This window comes from Solenopsis invicta, chromosome 5 (assembly GCF_016802725.1).
Source record: "Solenopsis invicta isolate M01_SB chromosome 5, UNIL_Sinv_3.0, whole genome shotgun sequence".
NCBI lineage: Eukaryota > Metazoa > Arthropoda > Insecta > Hymenoptera > Formicidae > Solenopsis > Solenopsis invicta.
The window spans coordinates 22,706,358-22,720,005 of record NC_052668.1 but is presented as its reverse complement, the minus strand read 5'-3'; the positions used below and the strand labels follow the sequence as shown (position 1 = coordinate 22,720,005).

The window sequence follows — 13,648 nt, the reverse complement described above, 5'->3', positions numbered from 1 at the left end:
CCTATTCAACCCTCACGTACGAACAGTAAACTCAAAAATTATACATGATACTAAATTTATATTAAAATTAATTCATCAACATCTTCCGATATTTTCAGTTGCGCTTTTGAAAATCTGATTTTTATGTCGATATGTTTACCAAAAGAAATGGTAATGGTTCGACTGGCGTAAAACAATACTTTGATAAATAAAAACTTACCAGCAAACAGTAACATTTTAATATTCATTCGCGACGATGCAAGATCATTTCTTTGCATATATGTAATATTTATAGTCTCGCGATCAGCGTCAGCGCGATGTTACACGAAGTCCGGAAATATTCCAGCCGCGCTTCGAGACGCTTCATCACTCGAGGCGAGCACGATAAACGCAAATATTTTCGCAGAGCGAATCGCGTGCTCCGCCTGCGACGAATTAAACTGCTCGTTCGCGCGATTTTAACGGCCTCGCCGCCACGTGCCCGGTGCGATCCACGTCAGTCACGCGCGTAAACGTTAAAGCACTTCGCGTTCGACGTAGGCGTATTTCTGCAACGCGTGTTTTATAAACATATCGAGGCCACGCGTCGATTGGCCCAAATTCGCGGTGGACTCGCTGAACCGCGTCTCGTAGCATCGCTTTGATGAACGTTTCGAAGGAACACACTGATCGCTCAGAGCAGCGTCGAAGCAAAAAAATAACTCCGGCGCGGCGTAGAGATAAAATCGCAAAAAAAAAACAAAAAAAAATATGAAAGAGTAGAAGAGCTGGCTACACATTTAATTTAAATCGGACGAGTGTATCTCGCAAAGTCAAACGGAATATACCTCGCGAGACGAATTGAATTTATGAAGTTGGATCGCACACGCCGAGTGGGATTTTATACGTCGCGGCCAAGAATACGCGGATGAGAGAGAATATTGGCGGGGAAGGTTCGTTTTAAAAATTCCGCGAATAAACGACGAGATGAAAACAAACACCGAGCGACGGTGCGCGCTTCAGAGAAACGCGTCAGCCTCGCTCCGCCGAACGGATATGCGCGAAAACAACGTAAAATTCGCAATTTGAGTGAGAGAGAGAGAGAGAGAGAGAGAGAGAGAGAGAGAGAGAGAGAGAAATGCTGCTAGAGAAATCACGGATCATAATTGACGTATTTATTCCCGTGAGATCGTCTAAAATTCATTTCCTAGCTGCCTGTCGTACCTTCGGAAATCCCATTATTCTATTAACAATGATACGGAATAAACAAAATGCGAATCAATCGCGGAGGAACTCGTAGAATTCTCCTTCGATCGTATCTTGTCGGCTCACGTAATTTCCGACAGACTCTTGCCTGCCGAGAAATTAAATAAACGTCGAGTTTAATGTAACACTCGCCACGCGAGATATTTCTCGCGTCTCGCATTGTCGACTTTCAGCGGTATTCACACTTCGTTTAAGTGCAATTAAATTCAATTAAAATTATGATTTCTAGCGAGCTCTTTTCCGTCCGAAAGGCGTGTACGTTTAAGTGATCTGTTTCACAAACTTAAAAGTCACGATTAAATGGGGAAGTTAAAGTCACTAAGTGATTGTCGTCTGTCTACTGAATTAATCCGGAAATAATTCGAATTAAGAATCGCTTTTTGTTAAATTGAAGATGAAATTTGTTTAAATAGCACACAGTTATTCTGGCTTTCAAATTATTGGCTTTGTAAACTTCAAAATAAAAAATAAAGAGGAAAGATTTTTTTGATTGAATTAATCTGAATTCAGAATTTTGTTTTTAACTCAGAAATGAAAGTTTTTTAACATAATGAGATTCTGGCTTTTAAAATTATTGGTTTTGTAAACTTCAAAATAAAAAATAAAGAGCAAAGTAAAAGACACTAACTAGTTGTTTTTTTTTTGTAAAATATTTCTATTGAATTAAGAATTGTTTAAATAAATCTGAGATGAAATTTCGTTAAATAACACAGCGCGATTTTAGCTTTCAAAGTATTATTTTGGTAAACTTAAAAATCACAATCAATGATTGTGGCAAAAAAAATTGTGCATTTGCTCTGTGTGCTAAAAACTTGAGGTTAAATCCGACTGAAACATTTATGATTTTATTCAGTCGTTACTTCTCGGAAGATAGTGACAAATCATCAAAAGCATCTTGTCATGAAAACATCTCTCTAAATTAAGCTGTTCGAACTGAGAAGAAACTGGAGTTCAAACTATACATTCTGTATATCTGTAAAAAAAAGCGTACACCACAGAAATAAACCGACGGGGTCACCACGCTCTGATAAGAGCTAAGGATTGGAAAGAGAGAACAGAGATTTAAAATGGTAATCAACGATTTATACACGCCTGCAACTAGGAAATATCTCGCAAGGAAGTCAGATCGCGAGCTTCCGATAAGAACCAGGAGTTCTTATAGCAAATCTGCATTCTTACTTCTTGGCGAGATTTTTCGTAGGCGCCTATAAGAAGGATATTATCGATAATAAGATGGGCAGACAGAACAATTATGTGAAAGAATAATTTGTAATTAATTTAAAAATCACAAACAAAGAGATAAGTTATAAGCACTAGTTGGTTATCTTTTTCTGTTAAATTAATCTGAATTAAGAATTTTTTTAAATAAATCAGAGAGAAAATTTTCTTAAATAACTAAGCAAGATTCTGACATTAAATTGTAAATTAAAAAAATCAAATAGAGGGAAATTAAAAGCACTAAGTGATTATCTTTTATAAGATTTTTCTGTTGAATTAATTAGAATTAAAATTATTTTTTAAATCAAAGTTTGAATTTTCGTAAAAAACACAATACAATTCTGGCTTTTAAATTATTAGCTTTGTAAAGTGTAAAATAAAAAATAAAGAGGAAGAAAGTTAAAGACACTATGTAATTATTTCTTATAAAATTTTTTTTTCTTGAATTAATCTAAATTAAGGATTTTTTAATAAATGAGATAAAATTTTCTTAACTAACAACAAAATACTGACTTAAATTATTGTCTTCGTAAACTTAAAAATCACAAATAGAGAGAAATTAAAGTCACTAAGTGATCACTAATCACGTAATTATCTTTTATAAGATTTTTTTTTATTGAATTAATCTGAATTCAGAATTTTTTTTTAAATCGAAGATGAAATCTCAATAATCTTTTCTCAAATAATATAACGAGATTCTGGCTTTTAAATTATTAGTTTCGTAAACGTAAAAATCACAAATAAAGAGAAAGAAGAAATGGTATTAATCGATCGTCTTTTGTAAAATGTTTCTATTGAATTAATCTAAATTAAAGATTTTTTAAATTAAAGACAAGATTGTTTTAAATAATAAACAAATTTTGTGACCTTTTAAATTATTAACGGATTATCACAAGCTCACGAATAAATTCTCAAATGAATAACGAGTCTTTATTCACTTGGTTTCAAATGCTCATTTCAAACGGGCCTGTAATCATGCGACTAACTTCAGAGATATCTAATAGCGAAATACGAAAGATTATGGCGGATGACGTCCTCTCGCCGAGGAAAATCCGGATTCCTGGCAACGAATGCTACGTTACAAGTCCAACCGTGGCAAATATCGAAACCGTCTCAGTCAATACCGAAACAAACAATTGTATTCCAAACGCGATAAAATAAACCGGGCACATCCCGATTTGAGGCATCGGTCGTCACGAGTCGTTGCACTTTTCCATGGCCAACAGGTGGTAGCGGCTCCGCTTCGAGAGCGAGGAAACGCGGCCGAAAGGGATTCCGAAAGCACGGCGCGCTCGAGCAAAACACACAGGCACACGCACTTACCTAAAAAAATCCGAGGAATCTCGGCGCAGCTGAGACGATGCTTCTGGTCCGACAAAGGATCTCCCGTCTCTGTCTCTCGCACGGGTCGCTGGCGGCGTAACTCCGAAAAAAAGGACTCCCTCGGGCGATCCTATTGAACTCAGGCACAGAATGTTTCACACGCAACTCGTAATACCCGGCACCAGACTACGAAACGGACAGAGACACGCACGAACTTGTCTGAACTTGTCGCGCCGCGACGCGCGACTGTTGCAGGCGTTTCGTATTCGTGAGACAAGACGTACGAAATCGCGCAACGCGACGGCGCGACGCAAGAAGAACGAACACTTGTAACCGACGCGCAGATGAAACATGGAGTGGGACAAGCGTTACTGCGGGACGGACGGGCGGACGGGTACGGATACACGGCGCTCAGCGCCCGGCGGTTACCATACGAACGGCGACGGAGACGATCGAGCACGGCCGAGAGCGCCGAGGGCGCCGAGAGCAGCCGAGAGGGTGAACTACTACGCACTACTACGGCGGCGGCCGCTCGCGGCGACACTGTCGACGGCGACGCACGAGCGGTGACGGACATAACCGAGCGCGGCCGACGATCATTTAGCTCGGCGCGTTCGACCGGCAGCGGCCGCCGGTAGCGTTTCTGTATGTTCTTGTTGATGTGTGCGAAGGTCGCGTGGATCGTGTATGTCGCGCTTCGTCCCGAACCCTTGTGTACCGCTCGTTAGCCTGTTGTCTATGTGCGTGCCGAAATTATCGATCATTGATAAACGTTCTTACAGCTAACTGTTCTTAATTTTCTAGAAAAATCGAGAAAAGAATTACGTTTTCTCTCGACTGTGGTACTGATCGATGTTCTTAATATTATCTGAAGAAATAAAATTGATGAAAAAACCGTTTTCCGTTCTTTCCGAAAAATACTGATCAAAACGAAGATATAATCGGAAGGTTAATGTTTCATTTGGCAATTTATTTTATCTTCGTTAAATCGGAAATAATTTCATCGTCGCTTTCATATCGAGAACACGGATTAGTACGCAAATCAACGAATCTCGCGATTAACTTTCTACTAATAAAAACGTGCGTTTCGTGAAATTTGCGTCGAAAGTTATTATTGTGCTGAATATTGAGTACTGTTTACCATTCTCATCCGGCTCTCTGTATTTTCGAATGAACCGTCGCGCGTTGCGTCATAGTTGTCCACGATATCCATGCATGTGTTATTGCCACGCTGTTTAAAAAAGATCTCGATCTCTAGTCTGGTTATGACTAAATGCGCACGTTTGAAAAGAAACAAACATTTGCTTGGAACGTAATGTTTAACGCTAGTTGTAACTCACGCTAGATAAAATTAATTGTCTCGGCGTCCTAACCTCAGCTTGACTCGCGTCGTGCCGCGCGATAAATCGAAGTGAAGTTGTCGACACTTGAAGTTATTGCGTCGAAACTTTCGATTGCTAACGGAAAACTGAATTCCGCGGTCTCGAATAGCAACACGTTTAATCGGAAAGTATTGGAAGGACCTGTGCAATCAGTCTTGTATTCGTCGTATTTCGGTAATTAGCGTGCGCGTACGCGAGTGTGAGTACAGTAAAGAAACAATCAAAGGATTCTGATTGGGTGTTCTCGCGTGTGTAAGTACCATGATGGATGGATCGAGACAGGAGAAGCAGCCGTGAAGAATTCTGAGAGGAAGAGCCGACCTGAGGGACCTCGGGCGACAGCTGTACGACCGTGGGGTGAGTAATCTATCATTTGCTCGTATTATTTACTTGTATTATGATCGTGGTATTTACTTGTTTATTTGCGCAGTAGTAATCGCGTATGACACACTCATGTAGTGCGTTTCATCAATCGTCTTACAATTTCAAACGTCATTTGAAATAAAACAACATAATTGCAATATATAATACAGACAGTGTCTGCGCAGTTAAGTTTCTACCCCCTCCTATAGTTCAGAAACGGTTTAAAATTGTCAAAAACTACGACGCAAAAAGGCAAGGGGAGGGGTTTACTCTTTTAAGAGGATTAGCACCAACGTTAATTTACCTTTGAGTGAGACTTAAATATACTTTAGTTATAAAGACACGTATTTCGCGATTTTTTATAATTTTGAGCCATTTTTGAAATATATATATATATATATATATATATATATATATATATATATATATATATAGGGAGTAGTAGAAATAGACTTTATAGAAGATATCCTGTATAAGTATATTTATGACTTGTACATTTACAATTACAAATGATTAAGGATTAACTATAAATCTTCAGATTCCAATCTCTCAACGACGATTATATTTCTATAACAAAAAACAAATTTCCATGAATATGCTGTAAAGTTCTAAAATGGTAATTGGAATTCATTCATGAACGCATCATGAAAGAATAATTAAAACATAAATTGTAAAATAACAATACAATTTTAATATCATTTTTTTCTCCAATAATTTTTACAAGAGCTGAACCAAGGCATGTGATAATCTACGTATAAATATATTAGATTAGGCCCTGTGTTTTACGTAATGTGTATTAAAATATTATCCGATATTATTTTCTGGATTAATGCAGTATAACTGATATATTTCTGTGATATGTATTGTAAGTGTAACCTAAATACCTTGGTGATGCAAATTTCGTTGTGACATGATAAAAAAATATTATATATCATTTTATATCTAACGCTAAAAGTAAGATATATCTTAGAACAAACAATATATAGCTTTAGTTATTCGTTGCACATAGTTGATGATAAAAATGCCCCACGCGCACGTTGACCCTATATAAATCTAATACATAAAACCATAATTATACCCAAAAATAAGAAAATCTTCATGATTTACATAATACTTTGCTTATTCAATCAGAAATTTCCCCATTGAGGATATTTCTTGATGAGACTATCGATACTTCTGTTTTTCACTCCTGCCATTCATTTCTCTTTCTATATAACATTTTTGGTCCATTAAATATTGTTGTACAATACTTTGATATCCGATTGCCTCTTTCAACTGCATAGCCAATTTATGAAACTAAACGTTGCTATGTAAAAGAAGAAAATAACATACATCGTGAAAGCAGTGGACACTGTCTTTCTAAAAGTATGTATCGCGTTGATACCGCGATTTTTCATCAAATTCACTCGCATTTCTCATGCAGTACAACTCTAACGTGCTATTCTAGTGCTTAAAATAAGAAAAAAAATTCTCTTTTATCTATATAACATACCAAAAAGTCCACACACATTATTTGATGTATTTAACATTCGTGTAATCTATCTATGGTTCGTATAATACACAAATTCGCTCCCTACGTTAACTCGTCCGTGCACAGTTTTCTCTCCTCCTCTACTCGCTGCCGAGTGCGATTGAAAGCCTCCGTTTTCACGAAATCCACGGTTTTGTACACTGTCGTATTCGGAAGAGATTGCGGGGGCGGTAACGTCGAGGAACTAAAGCTCTCTGTCGCTTCCAAGTCGAGATCTAGATACTGTAGTACCACCAAGCGATTGGACGCCGGAATGAACGTGTTGTGATCTTGATAATAGTATATCTGGAAATCGAATTACACATAACGTATGAAATCACGTATCGTGCCACGTCATATGCAACGGCTAAGATTACACACAGTTCTTAGAATTGCGATTCTACGAACCTCCTCTTTATCTTCGAACGCGTTATTGTCTTCGTCCGACGTTGATTGGAGACGTGTCGAGTGCATATGCGACGGAGGCGTCGGACTAGGCGCTGCCCGCATTCTTCCTCTTCCAGGCGGAGACGCTAATTGCAGATGAGGTGCTGCAAGAAAAATTTTATGCGTTATATATATTTCTCTTAATATGTTAAATGTTGTAGATACTAAAAAAAAAAAAGAAAGAAAGAAAGAAAGAAGCCTACCTTCCACCGGTGATTTATTCAAAGATGGCTTTAATTTCCTGTTGATGCTCGGCGGTTCAGCTGGAGAGTGTTCGGCGGAACTCACGTCATATAGCGCTATTGTCGGACCCGGTGACGGTTCGTTACTTATGACAGACATCGAGTCACTGGTTTTTCTACCCGGCTTTAGTTCTCTGTACACCATTGGTGGAGGCGGCGCCATGGTGGTTGGTACGCCGCTCGGACAACCGTCTCGCACGAGAGGGCTTGGTAGATTCGAGTACGTCACTGTAGTCGAAGTTTCAGAGCGCGGACTTGATGGTTCATCCTCGTGGAAATCGTAGCGAAACACGTTCTGCGTTTCGTCGATGGTACTCGGCGCGGCGTTCGAGTAGAAGTGTTTTGACGACTGATCGATCGCTGCTGTGTTACTCTCGATGGTCGTTTGTGCCGCTTGCGGTTGATGAGATCTCGGAAAATCGTATGATTCGTCAGTCACGGCACCCGTTGTCGTCGTCGCGGTGGCGGCAGCAGGCGTTGTCGGTGCTGGCGTCGCTGGAGTACTCGGCTTCGAGCTTTCAGTGGCACCGTCTAGATTCAGGTAGTTATGACCGGGATTTTCGGGTAACATATGAGGCGGTTTCGGTGGTCTGGGCGGTGCCGGTAACTTCTCCAAGGCCGGTGGCACCGCGGAATCGACGATCCTGAGCTTACCGAAACGTTTTCTTACGCTCCAGGAGCCGATCTCATGATCGCCCGGGCCAGAGGGTTGTCGTGACTCGCCTATCGTGATTTTATTTCATTAGATAAGAGAAACGAATTAAGTCATGCGCACTGCCAAACACTCACCCGTGGAAGGAAGCGTGTCCCAATTTGCGCTCGTTACAGACGTCGTCCATTCGTCGTCGGTGAAGACGCTTTCGGCATCCGTCGTTGTAGGCGACCGTGGCGGCGAGGGTGCCAATCTTCTCGGGGCGTCATAATGCTCCGGTCCCTGTCCAAGGGCCAAATTGAGAGAACTTGTATCATTGAACCGACGACCGGAAATGCACTCGCTAATAGGAATGTAGGGACCGGAGATTGTGCTGGTGGGTGAAGTTGGCGGAGATTCTTGAGACTCGTATTGGAAGACTAAAAAAGAAAAAGAAAAAGAAATTAATAGAAGAACTCTCGATATTAGAATTCTAATTAAAACTTAAAATTGATAAATGAGAGTATTGGCATGATACTTTATGCATAATTATTTGCATATATGTAAAATACTTCATTAAAATTATTTCATTTAATTATATATGTAATACTAAAAGAAAAATTGATGCTGTTAAGTTTTAGATGATCTATAAATTCACATCAGAAATCAAGACTCTATCCTTGATTTAAAGCATTTATATTATATTTAATGCAAGAATGCATAAGCAACAAAGTAACATAAGTTAAATTTTACATTTTAATTTTAAAGTTTAAATTTTATTACTTTGCTGGTCGTCATCCTGAGTGTATGCCTTAAGATTGCAAACTTGACACACTGCATCCACCCATTTGTTCATGTCCACTTCATTCTCAGCAACCAAATAATAGATTCGCTTGGGTGTCTTCACATTAAACATATACTGATATTTTTGTTTACGATTTTCGAATCGGAGACCCGCGTCCACCTATGACAGAGTATCGATAAATATCTATAGTTCATAGATAAAATAAACTCCAATAAAGATAACGTGTGACAGATACCTGTTCACACTGATCTAGATCAATACGACCCTTGAGTTTACGGCAGCGTCTGTCAGTGTAATACTCCAGAAAGTATTGACCAGGCAGCTCTCCACTGTGACGAAGGGCAAACCATCGCTTTCTCCACCGCTATTAGAAAACAGATAATAAAGATAAGATTATTTACCTTCACCTCAAACTTAATATTAGCCTATCAATAAAATTCCAATAAATGTCCGATAATACATCGGACTGCGTCGCTTATCGCGAGGGCTATACGTCTTCTCGGAAACGCGAGTCCCAAAAATGATCAAAAAGTACCGAAAAAAGAAAAATCTCACGCATGAATTCTGCTGGAATTAGGTTAGGTGAGGCATTTCTCGCGCGAGCAGCGAACCAAGAATGTCATCACCGAGCTAGCGTTCAAGCTATTCACGAGAAGTTGGATGACGTTCCTGAGTTCGCTGTTGATTCCTTTCCGCGAGTTAAGGAGAAAGGGAGATTTGGTGAACCAGGGCGGACGTAAACAATGACACCAGGCTTCCGTCTGGCAGCTTCGTAAACAAGAGACGTGTACGCGACGTACGGATTCTCTTGATACTTTAATACCAACCGCTCTCCACAGCTTGGTGGGCGGTGATTTGATGAGCCATCCTTCGTGGACGATCTCCTGGGACGTCTTGAGCACGTCCATCTCGCTGCACCCGGGAGACGGTGATCACGATGATCACGATGATCACGATGATCACGATGATCACGACGGCGCGATCGCTTGTTCACTCGTTCGCTCGCTCGTTAGGTGATCTACGATCTCAGTGGCGCGAGAGCATCCTGAAAAACGCGCGCGAGGAACCACCGACGACGGAGACGACGACGACGCGCTCGTCGTCCATTTGTCTATTTTTGGCCCCCGACGGTGCAACACGGAGAAACCGAGAACAGTCCCTCACGTACGCACACGGTCGACTGTACCCCCCGCCCCACGCTCCTTGCTTGCTCGGTGGAGTTGCTCCGTCGCTCTTGTGCGCGCACGCGCGACGTTACTGAACACGCAGAGGAATGGAGAAACGGAGACCGACTCGGAGCAGCCCGCAACGGGACACTGCGGGTCCTCGACGCGGCATACAAAGACGTGCGCGCAAACAGCGACGGCGCCGCGTTCTTCGTCTCGCCTCGTCTCGTCCAACAACGGTTACCACTACCCGCTGTCGCAGCCACGCGTGCCAAGGCTCGTGTGTGAGTGACATGACATGACGCACCACAGAACATATATAAAGTGACGCACGGTGCCTACTCTCGAGGCCCGTTCACGATGACAGCGCAGTGACGTACGAGCCCCCGCGGAATCCTCCGATTAGGCGTTGCCTCTGATATCACTTGATAGTCTCTCTCTCTCTCTCTTTGTCAATCAGAAAGAAAAAGAAAAGGAGATATCGTGTGTTCAATCGAGGACGAAGAATCGGCGCCGATCGCATTGGGAAGAGAGGAATCCTCGCGCGAGATGGAGGAAATCAAGTTCGCATTATCCGAGACGTTAACGACGCGGAAAAACGCCGCGATTCGTTCGCAATTTGTCGAACAGACGATTCTCGTTATCCTTTCGCCTTTCCCCTCCGCCTCGCGCCATGTCGATTGTCGACAACTTCACGTTGCTCGCCATTGCGATCGCTCGCACGCACGATATCACGCGCGGCCACGTTCACGGCGTTCGGAAATGAATCTCCGTTCCCCCTCGCCGTCATGGCCTCGCTTTCTCGCGAGTAGCGCCCTGTTCTCTTTGGTATTCGAGAGATTTCCAATGACGCGCGTCCGATCTTTCGTCACTGGGAGGAGATGCAGAACGTTGCTGAAGGTGCATTCACCCATGCGTTCTTTTGCAACGTTTTCCCGACCGCCTCGTAGATTGGCATCGATCGTGATATTTGACCGATTATGGCTGCCACTTCTGTTTTTGATCAGGGACTTCAGCCTTTCAGACGAATCTCCGACAGACAGAAAAAGATCTCTGGTTAATTACTTAGAATGTTGATGACTTTTTTTACGAAGAAGAAAGGATGTCAAGAAAATAGTAGCATAAAGATGATGACGGCATAAAAGCCAACCATTGCACAACTAGAATTTCTCCAATTTTAAAAAGAAATATTCAGCAACAGATTCATTCTCTTTTTTTTTAGAGAAAACAAAAAAGAAAGTAATAATTTTAATAATGATATATAAATTATATTAATGAATGTAATAAATTATTTTGAATACTAGAAAATTATTCGAATACAAACTTTTTGAAAATTTCGAATCTATTTAAAATAATTTTATCATATAATCAACATTATTTTTCATATAATATAGAAGTTTTTTGTTATTATCTATATATTAATATTCAACTCAATAATAATGTTGTTAATTGTTGTTATGCATCAATGATTTGGTTAAATATTAAAAAATCTTGATTCACATATCTTTACGCAGTAGAAAATATTTTGTATTTATATTAAAACTTGTCATTGTCAATTAACATATCCGAATGTTAATTCAACGTAATGCAATTGTATTATTTTAATATTTTGCATTAAATTATATTTCTTAAAGATTATAATAACATAATTTATGAATAAATAAATAACATAAAAATAATGTAATTTTAATACATTCATTCAAAGATAAATAAATTACACGCGTCAGTATATTATAAATATTAATTTTACTGAAAAAATATATTTCTACAATTTGTTTCCTAATTGTATTAAAGTGTTATATTTTTTGTGTTAATTTTGTACATAATAAACCTGCATTACTTTTTAACATATGCATTTTGTATTAAATTAATATAAAAATTTTAGTGGATCATTTAAGATTTGCGATATATTTAATTACATTTAATAGAAATTTTCTAATAGTATACAGAATATTTTCGTTGTTTTTTCTTTAAAAAATAGACTTTCGGCAGAGCCTTTATATGAAGAAGTGGCAATTGTATTCATGATATATAAATCTGTAACGGCCCTTAAGAAGTTTGCGTAAGAATAATTTCGACGACTGATTAAATTATTAATCAGTGATCAATTCTATTGGCAGAATAGCCTGAAGCAAACTTTATGATGTTATAACTCACCGTCCCCAATACTTTTTTTTATACGTTAAACAACAAAATGTGAATAATACTATTCACATTAATGAAACACTTGATAAGTTAATCATCGATTAGGCGGAATTTGGTCGCTCTGAAGCTGTGCCCTGTGATTATACGAGTCTTCTCGGTTTTTTTTTTTTAGCAAAAAGAAAGGAAGAAATTAATGAGATTTCTGAATTCTACGGTATTTAGGCAGAGTGCTCCGGATCTGCCGCGTTCCATTTTATTCGCATTGTTTCTCGAGCGGATGCCGCCGAAGCGTGTCGCGGCGCGGATTCGCGACGCTCGCGCGGAAGGGCAATGCCGCGCATAATGCGAGGAATAGCATTTAATTTGCAATTCAATGGGCGAACGCGTAGACCGCACCGATCGATATTCAAATCCGGTTCTCGTCTATCGCGCAGTAATCCCGCAAATCTAGCGCCGACGAGCGAGGACGACGTGCAGGAGAACCGGCGCGGGTAATAAGTTTACAATCGATCAACTGCTCGCGTTTATGATCGTCCTCTCTACCGCCTGAGAAACGCTCGTAAAAAATTAGAAAGGTTGACGCTATAAAAATCGAACGCTGTTCCTGTCGGGAAATTTTCTCGCATCACATGGAAAGAATAATTTTGAAGTATCTAAAAAAATATCTAAAAAATTTAACTGGATACATAGGTATGAAAATAATTTTTTGGGGGATAGGGAGGGATCGCAGAGATGTCTGTTGACATTGGTAATATTAAATTGATCTCCAATTTAATTTTGTGATATTACAGTTTTCATTCAATTTAAAAGCTGTGTTAAAAACCGAAAGTAACACAGTTTGAGAGAATTAGAAATTGTATTATACGTAAAATCACATAAAAAAGAAGTTATTTCAACATTAAACAGAAAAGAATTATCAAATCAATAATGATATTTTCATAAGTATATAAGTATAAAATTTTCTTGAAAGAATTTGCTAATCTTAAACAGACATAACTTGCTTACATGAAAAATTGTGTTTCTTCATGTAAACAAGTTATGTCTGTTTAACATTATCAAATTCTTTCAAGATTTTATACTCCTGCTTTTATACACATATATGAGAATATGATTGTAGATTTAATACTAATTTTTTTTGTACAAGTTTTAGCTGTAGCCATTTTTAGACTTATCAATTTGTGTTTTTACAGAA

The 13,648-nt window shown here is 39.4% G+C and overlaps 2 protein-coding genes across 2 annotated transcripts in view; both read right to left on the bottom strand.

The window, feature by feature from the left end:
• Positions 1 to 4,084, bottom strand: part of LOC105195185 (flocculation protein FLO11) — a 66,942-nt gene extending 62,858 nt beyond the window's left edge. Inside the window, exon 1 of the mRNA XM_011160474.3 lies at positions 3,766 to 4,084. The gene's annotated coding sequence lies outside the window, so the exon portion shown is untranslated. The remainder of the gene's footprint in view (positions 1 to 3,765) is intronic.
• Positions 4,085 to 5,974: 1,890 nt separating this feature from the next.
• Positions 5,975 to 10,053, bottom strand: LOC105195916 (GRB2-associated-binding protein 1). The gene is made up of 7 exons (XM_011161550.3): positions 9,973 to 10,053; positions 9,381 to 9,509; positions 9,124 to 9,304; positions 8,499 to 8,780; positions 7,671 to 8,432; positions 7,429 to 7,571; positions 5,975 to 7,326 (listed from the first exon to the last, which is right to left on the bottom strand). Exons 1-7 carry the CDS (start codon positions 10,051 to 10,053, stop codon positions 7,084 to 7,086), a joined length of 1,821 nt encoding a protein of 606 aa, XP_011159852.1. The 3' UTR covers positions 5,975 to 7,083.
• Positions 10,054 to 13,648: the final 3,595 nt, after the last annotated feature.

What these genes read in the sequence shown, in the direction of transcription:
- LOC105195916 (XM_011161550.3), bottom strand. Translation starts at nt 10,053, where the DNA reads ATGGACGTGCTCAAGACGTCCCAGGAGATCGTCCACGAAGGATGGCTC. An exon ending in TCAGGATGACGACCAGCAAA is followed by an intron (nt 8,781 to 9,123) that starts GTAATAAAATTT and finishes TTTCTTTTTTAG; the next exon opens with TCTTCCAATACGAGTCTCAA. An exon ending in GAATAAATCACCGGTGGAAG is followed by an intron (nt 7,572 to 7,670) that starts GTAGGCTTCTTT and finishes TTTTTCTTGCAG; the next exon opens with CACCTCATCTGCAATTAGCG.